Source organism: Hypanus sabinus, chromosome 2 (assembly GCF_030144855.1).
Source record: "Hypanus sabinus isolate sHypSab1 chromosome 2, sHypSab1.hap1, whole genome shotgun sequence".
NCBI lineage: Eukaryota > Metazoa > Chordata > Chondrichthyes > Myliobatiformes > Dasyatidae > Hypanus > Hypanus sabinus.
Window position 1 is genome coordinate 166,046,685 of NC_082707.1, and position 14,423 is coordinate 166,061,107.

A 14,423-nucleotide genomic window follows, 5' to 3' on the forward strand; every position below is an offset into this window, starting at 1 on the left:
CCAAAATGTAGCATTTCCCATTAACACCATATTAACTCTTGTCAGGGGCTTGCTCGTTTCACAAATCCACCCACATCCAATCAGTAAACAAACAGTTGACATGAAATTCAGAGGTGTTATTAATAGTTAGAATGGTAAGACCACAAGATGTAGGAGCTGAATCAGGCCATTCAGCTCATTGAGTCTACTCTCCCATTCTATCATGGTTGATTTATTACCCTCCTAAAGCCCATTTTCCTGCCTTCTCCTTGAACCCAAGACACCCTTCCTAATCAAGAACTGCTTTAAATACACCCAATGAATTGGCCTCTACAGCCTTCTGTAGCAATCAATTCCACAGGTTCACCACCCTCATCTCTGCTCGAAAGGGACATTCTTGTATTCTGAAACTATGCCCTCTGGTAATTCTGCCATGGTTGGTCCCAAGCCCAGTTGCAAGTAGGAGAGCAGAGTATGGTGTTAGCAACGCCATCACATAAAAACCCAGAGTTACAGAAACATCAACAAAAGGTCCAAAGACCTCATCCCCAAGAGAGGAAGGATGTTTAAAGATGGGCTACACCCAAGGATAAACTGAAAGATTGGCCCAGGACAGAGGACTCTAGCAAGTTGCGGTTGGCAGCCTCTGCCCTAGTAGGAGTGATAAGCTTCCTGGACTCCCCCACTATGAGAACAATCCTTCCCATGTCCACTCTATTTGGGTTTTGCAAAATTCAATAGGTTTCAATGAGATTCTTTCCGCCCCCACCCCTTATAAATTCTAGCAAGCACAGGCCTAGAGACATCAAACACTCTTCATATATTAACCCTTTCATTCCTGGGATCATTCTTGCAAGCCTTCTCTGGACCCAATGACATCACATCCTGTCTTAGATAAGGGGCTCACCATATTCCAAGCACAGTCTTACCAATGCCTTATCATAGATTACAAGGAGATTTTGATCAGTTAAGGTAATCAACACTAGGAAGTTTAATGGAAAAGAGGAAGGAAATAATGAGCAAATTCAATAGAAAAATGACACAATGTTAAAGATGGTGCAGAAAAAAACTGAGAACAAGATATGTACACAAATATCCTTAAAGATGGGAAAGCAAGCTGAGAATGGTACTTTAAAAAACATACAAAATCCCTGGTTTTATTAATAAACAATACAAAGTTACAATGATCTTTAATAAAACACTGTTTAGCCTCAACCAGATATTAATGTTCATTTCTGGGTAGTCCAGGAAGTTTAGCAGGGCTTCACGTTTTCATGATTTGCTAGATAGATTCAAGAGTTAAGGGGCTTCAATTATGTGATAGACTGGAGAAGTAATGGTAGAAATGTCTAAAAGCACAAACAAATTAGAGTAAATTAGAAACTGTCTCTTGTAGCAGAAGGATTTATAACCAGAGGTATTGATTTAACATTTATTAATCATGAAATGCAATATCTAAAAGGATGATGAAATTGATTCAATAATAACTTTTGAAAGAAAACTGGATGAAAATTAAATGAAAAATAATTAAAACCCTAGAGTTTTAGGGTTTTTAGCCAAAGAGTGGGACCTATTAGATAGCTCCATAGTAAAGGAAACAGAATTCTAGGCTAATGTTCCACTTGGTTTAATCTTAAACCTTTAGAAATATTATATTGTAAGTTTGAACACCCAAATACATAGAAGTTATAGATCAAAATACTAAGCAATTACAAAAACAGATGAAAATATGTAAGTCATACAATAAAACACATTAAAATTAAATTTAGCAGATAATTTTTGCCTTTCTGAATATTACTATTTCAGGTAAGGGCAAAGGCTTTCTATTTTCATAAGATTTGTTTTAAGGGCACAACCACGGTTCAATGGCTGTTTCAAATTTCTCTGCTTGTATAATGAGCTATACAGGAATGAAACAAACAAGTTCCTATATTCAACCTTCAGAAGACATTCATTTCCCACCATGACTTTAATTACCTGCTGGAAGGCAGCAATCTTGGTTTTATTGTTCCTCCCCCCCCCCCCAAATAATGTATTGCAAAAAAAGTTTAATGATTATCTTAAGCAACCATGTTTCACACTTTGAAACTCACCTAAATTTACACCCTGCACCAAATTATATTCACACTTTACACCAAATCACAATAAAATATTGAAGTACTAACAGATCTAAGGGAATTTAAACCAACAAGTCTTTCCAAAATAATTAAACTTCCCTACCTTTTGCAAACTTGTAGGATTCAGCTGTGTTTTGTCGATGATTTTTATTGCAACCTAGAAGAACCAAATTTAGAAATGAGCAAAGTCTCCTCTTTTAAAATAACCAGTTATTTGACTAGTCTATGTAAATCAAAATGCATAAAATCTTTTTGTCAGTCTTGAAATATGTAGACATGTTTTGATGTTCATGAACTACTTAATACCCAAATTTTAATTCAGATAAAACAAACTGATCTTTCAGGTAACAACTATTAAATATATAACAGCAGGAAGTAGTAACATTATTATGCCATATTGCAATTTTAATTCAATAAAGGGTATCAAACAAGGACGTGTAGTGATAATTGACAATAGTACAAAATATCTAAAAGAGAATAGAATTAGTTAGTTCATAAAGAAATAATTAATTACAGCACTAAATTAAATGCAGATACATTTAAAGTATTGCACACAAAATAAACACCTAGAGTGGGAATCAATACTCGAACAAAAGTATTCCAATTTACAAATTATACCAAAGTTTTGTAATATATTTAGACAACAACATCATTTTACAGAAAAGCTGTAACTCCATTATCAGCACTTGTGAACTACATAGGTAACAACAGGAAACACTAGTACACAATGCCATTTAACCTCGATGTAAGGAAACATTATCAATTCTGGTCCCTTTATTTCCACATTCAAGTTAAACTTAAATGCTCAATTTCCACTTCAACCATTATCATGAAAATATATACAATTGTTTTTGTTATAAAGCTGTTATATATAAACTTGTAAATACATTTTAACCACACAATGATTGAAAGCAGTTACTACTTTTAACACACATTGCTGGTAATGGATAAAATACCTTCCTCATACTTGCAATCTACTAATGAAAATCAAAAATTCACACATACTGGAAATCTAAACTGAACATCCATAATTATGGAGGTTAAGCAGCATCTACAGAAAGAGAAACAGTTAAAAGTTGAGACCCCTTATCATAACCAGGAAAGGGAGAAAGCAAGGTAGATTTTAGTAGCTGAGGAACGTGCAGAATAAAGGGAATCTCTCTGATATGGTAATGTGGCATTTGGATCAGATTAGATGATACTTTTTGATTGCTAAATGCTATTATTAGCAAATATGCCAGCAGACCAAACAATACTAACAGAAACAAAATCTGAGCAAAGTAATAGCTGGATTTTTGGCAAAAATAGCCAGATGATACAGGCAAAAAAGTGATACAGACAAAAAGAACAAATTACCAACAGTCAGAAAATTTGACATCGAGTCCAGAAGGCTGTAACATACCTAGATGAAAAGAAATGAGGATTTGTCCCTCAAATAGGGAACTCTCATAAGAAAGCAGGAGGCTGAACACTGATAGGGCAAAGTGGCAGTAGAAATGGGACTAGAAATTCAAGTACATGGTAACCTGTAGACTGAAAGCAGAAGCTCTACAAAGTTGCATTTGATTTCTCCAACGTTAAGACCACACTGAACACTGAATGCAGTAAGCTAGAACATAGAATAGTACAGCACATTATAGGCCCTTCACCCTATTATGTATGCCAATCTTTTTACCTACTCCAAACATCAACTGAACCTTCCATTTTTCTTTCACCCATGTGCTTATCTAAGAGTGTCTTAAATGTCCTTAATGTATCTGTCTCGACCATCACCCCTAGCAGTATGTTCCATGCATTTACCATTCTGTAGAAAATCCACCTCTGACATCACCCCATCATACTTTCCTCCCATCACCTTAAAATTATGCCCTCTCATATTAGTCATTGCTGACCTGGAAAATAGGCACTAGCTGTTCACTAAGTATACCTTTTACACTTCTATCAAGGTACCTCTCATCCTCCTTCACTCCAAAGATAAAAGCCCTAGCTCACAACCTATCCTCATAAAACATATGTGCCCTAATCCAGATAGCATCCTACTAAGTCTCCTCTATACCCTCTCTAAAGCTTCCACATCCTTCCTATAATGAGGTGACCAGAAACTGAACACAATACTCCAAGTGTGATCTAACCAAAGTTTTATGAAGCTGCAACATTACCTCCTGACTCTTGAACTCACTCGCCCAAGTAATGAAGGCCAACACACCATATACTTTCTTAATCACTCTATTAACTTGTGTGGCAATTCTAAGGATCTATGTACATGGACCCCAGATCCTTCTGCCACCACTTGCCACTTCTTAAACCAGTTCTGCATCCTATCCCACTGTTACCTATGACAACCTTCTACATTACCTACAAAACAAGCAACCTTCTCATCATTTGCAAACTTACTAACCCACCTTCCACTTCCTCAAACAAGTCATTTATAAAAATGACAAAGATCAGGAGTCATAAAATAGATCCCTGAGGAACACCACTGGTCAGCAACTTCAATCAGAATACTACCAACCTTTGCCTTCTGGGGCAAGCCAATTCTGAATCAACACAAACCAAGTTCCCCTGGATAGCATGCCTCCTGACTTTCTGAACAAGCCTTCCAGTTAGAACTTGTCAAACACTTTGCTAAAATCCATGTACACTACTCTAACTTCAATTTGTTTTGTCACTGCCTCAAATTCAATCAGGCTCATGAGACACAACCTCCCACAAAGCCATGCTGACCATCCCTAATCAGACTATGCTTCTTCAAATGTTCATAAATCTTGTCTCTAGATTGGAAGAAAGGCAAGTGAATTACTGCTTCACTCTATTGCTTGGTCACTTGATACTGGAATAGCAAGAGATGAAAACTGTGGTGCAAGTACAAGAGGAGGAGTGATTGGAGACAATGGAAAATTAAACCAGGTAGTGAAATGAATGATCCCTTCAAAATGCTGAAAGGGGACATAAGAAGAACATGTACTGGTGCTGTAATCCTGCTGGAGCTGATAAAAACTGCAAAGGATGATTCACTGAACGCTGAGATTGCTTGGGAGATGATGAGAAACAGGGAAACCGTTCCTGCTCCATTCAGGAGGAGAATTTTGGGAAACAGGCAAGATGCAGTCTAGGGCTCCAGCCACTATAGGAAGGGAAAGCCATGGCTCAGTAAAAGGAAAGCATTACAGATACCTGAACATATATCTTTATTGCCCAAGTAAATGCATAACAAGAACAGAGAATATGAAATGAAATCCTTACAGATGGCAATGTGGGAAGTATTATCACAATAGCTATGAGAATATGTGGACTTGAACAGGATATTTGATGCTAGCATATCCCAAGAGAACAGAAATCCAGAAAGGGAAGAAAGTAGTCAGATAGGGCACATGAAGTTAAGAGTAGATTGCACAGAATATTTTGCTGCTGAATTAAGAGAGAGAACAAATGAATATTTAACCTCAGCCTTTCATATTGATTTTATGCAGTGCAAATAAAAATATATTTGAAGATGACTTCTTCAATTCCATATGTTTATTTCCAATACTCCATAATGGGAGATGTTTCATGTGTACTTTCTTGGAAAGTCAAGAACCATCAGAAAATATTAGAACACTAGAAATACTCAACAAGTCAAGTGGTATGAGAGAATTATGATTTCAGGTCAAATAAAAACAGGAAAAGCTAGAAATCCACAAGCTTTAAGTTGCAGAGAAGTAGAAAGATCAAAAGAAATGTCAGTAGAAGGGTGGAGACCCAGAGAGTGAATGACATATAGTGGAGCCACTATATGAGAGAATGAAAGCTTTCTAATCACAATTGAATACTGCAGATGCCAGAAACCTAAAACAAGAAAGAATGCTGGAAATACTCAGCACAACAGGAAAATAGAGAGAAAAAATAAAACAATATTGTTTCAGGCTTGTTTCACTAGTAACTATTTCAACATAATGTACTGTTGCCCTTCCAAAATTGGAGAAACCAACTGCAAGTTCAAGACTCATTTGAACTTTTTTAATTCTACACCTCGATAAGAGCCTTGCCCTTAACAGTCTACTGTCTAATAAACCTTTTTGGGCCTCAAGGCTGGTACAGATATTGACTATAACCAATGTTTTTTTTTAAATGACAAACTCTGCCATCTTCTTCAGAGATTATAATGTCGGTTATAATCAATACTTGTACCCAACTTGAAGCCCAAGAAGAGTTATTTGTCATAAACGCTGGGAAAGTTCTAGATCCTTTCAGTCTACTGTCTCTTTAAATTTGACTCAAGGTACAATACTTCATAATTGGCAGGGCTAAACCCTATCTGCCATTTCTCCACCCATATCTGCAACTGATCTACATCCCACTATATTCTTTGCAAGTCTACTACGATATCCACAATGCCATTAATCTTTATATCATCTGTAAAGTTCCTAACCCACCCATCTACATTTTCATCGAGGTCACTGTACATACATCAACAAACAGCAGAGGTCCCAGTACCGATGCCTGTAGAATACCAGTAATCACAGACCTAAATCAGTAACCTGTTTTTCCTTTCCAATCAGATTATGGCCAATGTGCAAACTATTCCTAGTCACTGTATACCAACATCGACCAAGTAGTTAATTTTAGACTTCAAGAAGGGGAAGTTAGAAGAACATGTAACAATCCTCTACTTCATTGGGAGTTTGAGGAGATTTGGTACATCAAAGACTCTGCAAATGTACAGTAGAGACCATTCAGGCTGCATCACCACCTGATATGGCATCTCCAATGCACAATATTACAAGGAGCTGCAGAGAGATGTAGAAACAGCCAGTTCCTTCATGGGCACAGCCCATCCCACCATCCAGGACATCTCCAACAGCCAGTGTCACAAGACGGCATCCATCACTAAGCACCCTCACCATCTAGGACATACCGTCTTCTGAGTACAACAGTCACAGAGTTGGTTCAGGAGCTTGAAGACCCGCACTCAATGATTCAGAAACAACTTCTTTCCTTTTGTCATCAGATTTCTGAATGGTACATGAACCTGTGAACCTCATTATTTCTTTCTTTTTGCACTATTCTGCAGCTTATAGTAATTTTATATATTTGCATGACACTGCTGCTGAAAATCAAATTTCATACCATTTAAAACAATGGTAATAAACCTGCTTCAAAATTTGATCTATATTTCAGCTTTTCAACATCTACAATGCTTTGCTTGTTGTATTTTGTACTGTACTGCAGTTTTTGTTTATTTTCCCCCTCTCCTCTTTACTTACTTGCATCCCCAGTAGGCAAATAATCTAAAATAAGCTAGCTTTTATCAATCATTTTGGTCAACACTTGCAATAAAAGCTTTAGTCATTCAGTCTCTCTTTGACTCCACCCTATCATAGACATTCCTTCTCCACCCGCTCCTTTCTCTGCAAATTAAATCATATTTATTTTCTAAATTTTCCTCAGTTCTGACCAACGGTCACTGAGCTGAACCATTCACCCTATTTTACTCTCCATGGATGACGCCTAAACTGCTGGTATTTTCCGCATCCTATGTTTTCATGCTAGAATACAGACAGCTGCAATTTTCAGAAAAAGCTACACGTACCATTACATTTTTTCATGTTGACTTGAGATCATTAGGTCACAATTCAAACATATCAACAAATGAAAGAATAAATAATTTTGCGTATTAATTTACCTCTCTTCCAGTGAGGATGTGTCGAGCCAGCTTTACCTTGGCAAAGTTTCCCTTGCCTATAGTTTTCAAAAGCCTATAATTTCCTATGTGTGGCTGTTCATCAGCACAACACGTAATCGAATTACGGCATCGTGCTCCCCCAGAGCGGGCTGACCGAGAAGGAACTTCTGAACGGCCATCCATATGTGAAGTGTGCTGAAATGGAGTATACAAAGATATTAATATCTTAACAGCTACACATCCATTTCATGGTCAAAGTGTATATATATTTTACACACATACACATATACATATTCCACTATTGATAGATATCCCTTGAAATTAATGCATTTTAATGCAACAAACCTCACCTCAGGTTAACATGTCTAAAGTCGAGCTTTTGTGCTCTACAGACATGGAGCAATTTAAAATACATGTAATATGGGGCAAAAGCAAAATCTAAAGAAACCAGGAAGAAATTTATGGCAATATTTAAACACTAAGTGATGGTTAAGGTTAAAAGTCTCAGTAAAAGATTCTGAGGTTCAGTCCATAACAGCATTAAAGTATCAGAGGTTAAAACAATACTAGAGATCCTGGAAGAACTCAGCTAGTCAAGCAGCAAATGTGGAAAGATAAACTGGTTAACATTTCAGGCCAAACACTCTTCATAGGAACTTCTGATGAAGCGCTTTTGACCAAAATGTTATTCCAGCATATCTGTTTTTGTTTCAGATTCAGGACAATGATATTATGTAGATCTAAAATTAATAGGAGGCTTGGAAAAAGAATGGAAATATTAAGTTTTAGCAAGCAGTGAGGATTAAATATTTTCATGAATAGAATAAGCCACCCAGTAAACTCAAAGTGGAGACTACCAAACCAGATGAAAGGCTTTACTGGTTATTACTCAGATTTATTTATATAGTACGTTTTAAAAGAAGAAACTTTAAGGCCTTCAAGTATAATTTTGCAATCATAAAATATATCACTTAATTGATTAAATTTACCACTAACATTTTATCATTAAAATATCTCCTGTGATCAATTACATTTGCTGCAATAGTGGCCTCATTTTAAAAACATTCCTTTGGGTGACCAGTGGATATAATTAGGCGACATATAAATGTAAAATGTGTCTTTCAGGCAATTCTTGGGATCAAGGATGACTTATTCCCAACCGAATTTTGCAGTTGCGAGCTGCCTAATGAGGTTACTCTGGGATCATAGGTGATAGCTGATGGGGTGAGTGATGCACTCCTTTAGCCACTTATTTCAGGAGGACTTATCCGTACTCCTAATGCAAAGCTTTGAGTCTCTCAATACCATCTTAAAAGCTCCTCTTCCAGTTTGAGCTAGTCATAACATAAATGTAAAACAACACCTACAGCATAGCATAATTTCTCAAGATGTTTTACAAGGGTCTACCAACTAAAAATTGTCTCCGAGCCCTATAAGCCAACATTTGGATGAAAGTTTGGTTAAACAGCAAGTTTTTAAGAATCATTTTAATGCAAAAAAAGCAAAAGAATTCCAGAGTTTTGGTCCTCAGCATCTGGATGAATAAATGCTGATAGCGGAATGGCAAAAATCAGGAATATATAAGAAGCTGGGACTAGAAAAATCTAGACTTCTCAAGGAAAGTGCTATAGTCCCATGTGTTTATTGAAGTTCCTCTATAATGCTAATTAGATTCCTCATACTAAAATGGCTGCAATTTAGTTTTGAATTCTCAGCATGTGAATTTACCTGCTTATTTTGCTTACTGGATGCAATCACCAAGAGGAGAAAAAGCTAGGATAGTCTGAATATTTACTTTGAGCCCCATTGTCCTGCCAACTCTATTTAAAATTTCCCCAGTAGCACAAGCAAACCCCACCACTAGGATGCTGGTCATCAGGCGCAATCTGTCCCTCCGGTCCCACTTTCCTGAAATGGTCCTAGTGATCTAGGAACATAAAGACTGGTCTGTGGTACCAAAAGAACTCCAGAGCTTACAGTCTTTGAGGTTCTGCTCTTTAAACTGCTACCTGCTCACTAAACTAGGTTTCAGGACTTCATCCTTTCCTCTGCCTACCTCATCAGTACCAATATCTATCCGGACCACTAGGCATTCATTCACCCTTGCCCTTCGAGATCCTGTAGGTGCTCTGAAACATCGTTAGCCTGTGAAACATTTTGAGTCTTTTTTTGCAGCCACAGAAACACTTGTCATCCCTAATAAGATCCTTTAACACAATCACTCTCTTCGTCATATTCCTCCCTTTTTATATGAGATGCCCAGATTAAATTGGGGAAGTATACTTCTTGACTGTTTTAGTGGATTTTCTTCCAATTTCCTTGTTTTTAATTCTTCTGATTGTCTCTTCACAGCTAAATTGGACTTGTTTCTTCACCTCCAGGCTTTTTGCAATGGAAGTATTCAACTGTTAATAATAAATAAGTGATGTGATTTAGTATTTTAGACAATTTGTGCCCTCACCCTTCCTCCCCCAATAAGTCACTAAGTTGAGGATTCAACCTCTCCTTCATGAGGGGAGATGTACTGTGGTGTTAGTTATTCAGATGTGATGTTAAAACCTATGGCTTTTGACTGTTCAGTTATTAATGAATCCCAAGCACACTGGCAAAGGGCCTCCAGTAAACCTGTCATGTGAACAATGTCCTTTCCCAAAATGCTGCTTACACAATCTTCTGTGGAATGGGCTAGGGAGACCAAGGTTGTCTTCTGGGTCCATTTTAAATAGGAGCCCAAACATGAGAGGAAACTTCTTCACTCAGAGGGTTGTGAAGAAGCTGCCATCATAAGTGCCACACAAGCTCAATTTCAATGTTTAAGTGAATTTTGGATAGGTACAAGGGTGGTAGGGATATGGAGGATTATGGTCCTGGTGCAGGTCAATGGGAGTAGGCAGTTTAAATAGTTTTGGCATGGACTAGATGGGCCAAAAGGCCTGTTTCTGTGCTGTACTTCTCTATGACTTGAGAAAGTGGGCAAATAGGCACCACCAAGTGCTTTGAAGCCAAAATCAACAGACACTTCTCAAACCTTGCAGAAGTGGCTCAATAGAATACAAGAACAATATACTTCTTACAAAACGTGCATTTCTCACATTACATGAGAAGTTATCAACTATATAATTTAAGCAACAGTAAATGTCTCTCAAATTGCCACCAGAAATAGACATGTATTCATTCAGGAACCTGTCTCCCAGAGGTTGTGGATTTTATTGAACTTCTTGAAGGTATTCATCTCAGAGTAATTGTATTAACTCAGTAGGTAATCACATTGCTATTTGTGGGAACAAATTGTGAAAATTAGGTGCCAGAAAAGAAAGTGATTCTTTAAAAATAATTAATTTTCTGTTGAGAACCAGTCTATCCCATCAGTGAAAGAATCTGTGATACCTAAATTGGTCTCATTAGTTACTTTGGAGTCCATAAACCTGCGTTAGAAGCAAGTTGTCATCAGTCCTGAGGAACTGTCTAAAAAGATACATATGCATTTGTATAGTCAACTTATTACATCCTTAATATTCTATCAACCAGAAAATTTGGAAGAACAAAGTCTTTAATTAGTCTGTTTTCTTTTTAAACAATTGGAACAGACCATTGCAAACATTATTCTTCTTTTCATATATTAGATAATTAATCAAATCAACAAATTTCACATAACATAGAGTGCATGGAATAACCTGCCTGCAACGGTGATGGAGGCGAATACGATAGGGTCTTTTAAGAGACTTTTAGATAGGTACATGGAGCTTAGAAAAATAGAGGCCTATGGCTAAGTCTAGTAATTTCTAAGGTAGGGACATGATTGGCACAAATTTGTGGGCCAAAGGGGCTGTATTATGCTGTAGGCTTTCTATGTTTCTATACATGATAATAAATCAGATTCTAATTTTGCTCCTGATTATACTTATTGAAATAATTAGCCAACTAGCTCTAACCTTGAAAATGGGACCTAATCACTAACACATTCAAAATCTGAAACCATAACAGAAAACATCGGAAATACTAAAACTAAGGAGCATCCATGGAGAGGGGAACAGAGCTGGATTACCTTTCACAACAAAATATCATTGTTCTGAAACTTGATCTCTGTGATCCTGCTATAACAGTTGTCCAATTTACTGAATTTTCCCATTGTTTTAAATTTTAATTTCAGATTTCCAGAATGTGTATGAAGAAACTCACTTTACTGAGCCTCGTATTGGATCACTTAAACTATCATTATACATGTTCAGGATATCCAAATAATGGTTTTGCTTTCTACAACTCCACCAAATCCACTAACACTTAAAAGCAAATTAGCAATAACAATAAAGCAGACGAATTAAATTATCATTAATTTTGAGTGTCTTGACCATTATTAGTACCCGCGTTATGTAGTGTATGTGTAACGTATGTCATATCATAAAGATGAACTCCCGCTGCAAAATTCTCTTTGAAAATACTGCTTCCTGACAAACGTTCATTTTTAAATGGATTATTCTGAAACCACCTCAATTTTTGAGGTGATGTCTTAATGACCTCATTTCAATTCATACTTTACAACATGGATTCTATAAAGCGGAACTTACTGATACTTGATGAACTAAACAACTAATTATCAAATCCAACGCCTGAGTGACATACATTGACACCTGCCAACTCCCCAAAACCTGACAAAGCTGGAGGGAATAGGGGTGTGGGGATGAGGACTAGTTAAATAAACATTCAAACATCACTTGGAATGTATTTTCAAAACCCCAACTTCAAGCATAAATTCCAGTTTACAAGCATGTTATTTATAATATCTCCAAGGCATACGTGGCCAAGGCCGAGTAGAGCATTTACACTCACGTTCACAGGTTCTACAATATTCCTGTTCCACTTTGCAGCGTCTTTGACTCTGAAAAATTACTTACATGTTCTGTTTCGCGTTCATTCACTGTAGGTAATGGCGTTCGAGTAGACATTTTGTTTTTCTTCTAGTTGCAATTTAGCACCTAAGTAATTGTAGAAGACTCGATTCAACACAGCATGAGTAGCGAAATGTTCACAAACAGCGGGCTTTCACTTAAGCCGGCTCCACTGATTGTATTTTATACTGTGTGACATCCAGCAGCCTTTAACAAGCACACACCTGGTGAAGTCAAACACCCTTTAGAGCCGTCCACATTTTTACATCTAAATAATGTGCTAGGAGATTAATAAATGTTCTAGTGCAATGATTTTTCAAAGGCTGCCGATTGCTGAGGTCTATATCCAGAGCCTACAGCACCAAGGTAAACCCGCTGTCTTGTCAGCCTCAATAACAAGGCCCGGCTTCAGCGGGGCGAACGCTCAGCGGCCAGCGCGCACAGTTTCCCGGCTCCGGACACGAAAGACGCGACGATCCAAACTCGGCTTCTCGCTCGCCGAACATGGAGGCCGCGGGGAGAGAGCGGTGCCAGAGGGCGGCCGGAGAGGCGCGGGCTGTCGGGTGGGTGGGGAGGGGGAAGGGGAGGGGGAAAGAGAGAGAGAGAGGGTCCCGTGAAAATGGCTGCCCCGCTCTCCCAGACTGATCGCCAAGCCCAGGGCAGCGGCAGGAAGCGCGTCACCCGCCGCCTTCCCACCCATTGGTGGGAGCGGAAGCGGCGGCTGGAGGTTTAATGGCACCGGGAGAGGCAGGTGAGGGGTTGCTGCCGCGCCACAGTGTGACAGGCAGCCTCACGGTGCATGATCAGCCAGAGGAACGTGTCTCCAAGAAATCTGGCGACATAATAGACCTGACTGACTACCCTAGACCTTTGGACCACCGGTGGGCGAATTTACAAATACAGTGCACCGGCTTGCCGGGGAAAGCGGTCTCGTAGTTCACATTAGTCGTTGAATTAAACTGGTTGTCGATTCAGTGCATGGTCTGAACAAACGATAGACCCAATTACAGGGAAATACGGGTATTTGTTTAAAGGCGTAGTATAACCAATCAGGTCATCGCTCTGCCCTCAGCTTGATCTGCATTTTTAGTTTATAATACCATATAAATTATTTGTGTGACCAATTATGTCAACTCTTTCCTAGTCACAGTAATGTTTTAAAGTTGATAAAACTCAGGATGAGATTGTTCGAATCTACTGTAAAGTTTAATATTTCAATATCTAGGTAATTTTTAAGGTATGTGTTAACATTTAAAAACAAATATTCATACTTGGACATCCGTGCGGTTCTTTCTCACATTGCCTCTAGTAATAACTCGCATTTATTTTGTGCCTTCATCTAGCAATAATATATGCCCAAGGGAAGAAGGCAGTATCATCATAGTCGGAGAACATTGTATTAGCAGGTTGAAAAGATGGGTCTTGGGGATATGAACAATAATCTAATGTAGGACACAAGAGACTGCAGATGCTAGAATCTGGAGCAAAGCAAAACAAACTGCTCGAGGAACTCTACGGGTCAGGCTGCTTCTATGCAGGGAAACTGATAGTCAGTGTTTAGGATTGAGACCCTTCATTTGGACTGAAAGATAGAAAGGAGGAGCAAAAGTAATAGGCAGATGGAGGAGAGAAAGTGGTAATATTGACAGAGGCTGGAGATGATAGGTGAAGGCAACAAAGGGCTGCTGGAATCTCTAACATAAGATATTCTGCAGCTGCTGGAAATCTAGAGCAATGCACACAAAATGCTGGAGGAATTTAGCTGGTGAGGCAGTGCCT

At 38.2% G+C, this 14,423-nt stretch overlaps 1 protein-coding gene across 4 annotated transcripts in view; it reads right to left on the bottom strand.

Moving 5' to 3' along the window:
- Positions 1-13,256, bottom strand: part of mark3a (MAP/microtubule affinity-regulating kinase 3a) — a 164,136-nt gene extending 150,880 nt beyond the window's left edge. For 2 of the 4 annotated variants that reach the window (XM_059958618.1, XM_059958612.1), the window contains exons 1-3: positions 12,651-13,235; positions 7,759-7,953; positions 2,200-2,253 (exon numbers count right to left, since the gene is read on the bottom strand). In XM_059958618.1, coding sequence (XP_059814601.1) covers positions 2,200-2,253; positions 7,759-7,953; positions 12,651-12,701 — 300 coding nt within the window. In that variant the 5' untranslated portion in view covers positions 12,702-13,235. Of the gene's footprint in view, positions 1-1,115; positions 1,329-2,199; positions 2,254-7,758; positions 7,954-12,650 lie in introns of those variants that run through there. The other 2 variants (XM_059958629.1, XM_059958623.1) reach the window with 2 other exon arrangements.
- Positions 13,257-14,423: the final 1,167 nt, after the last annotated feature.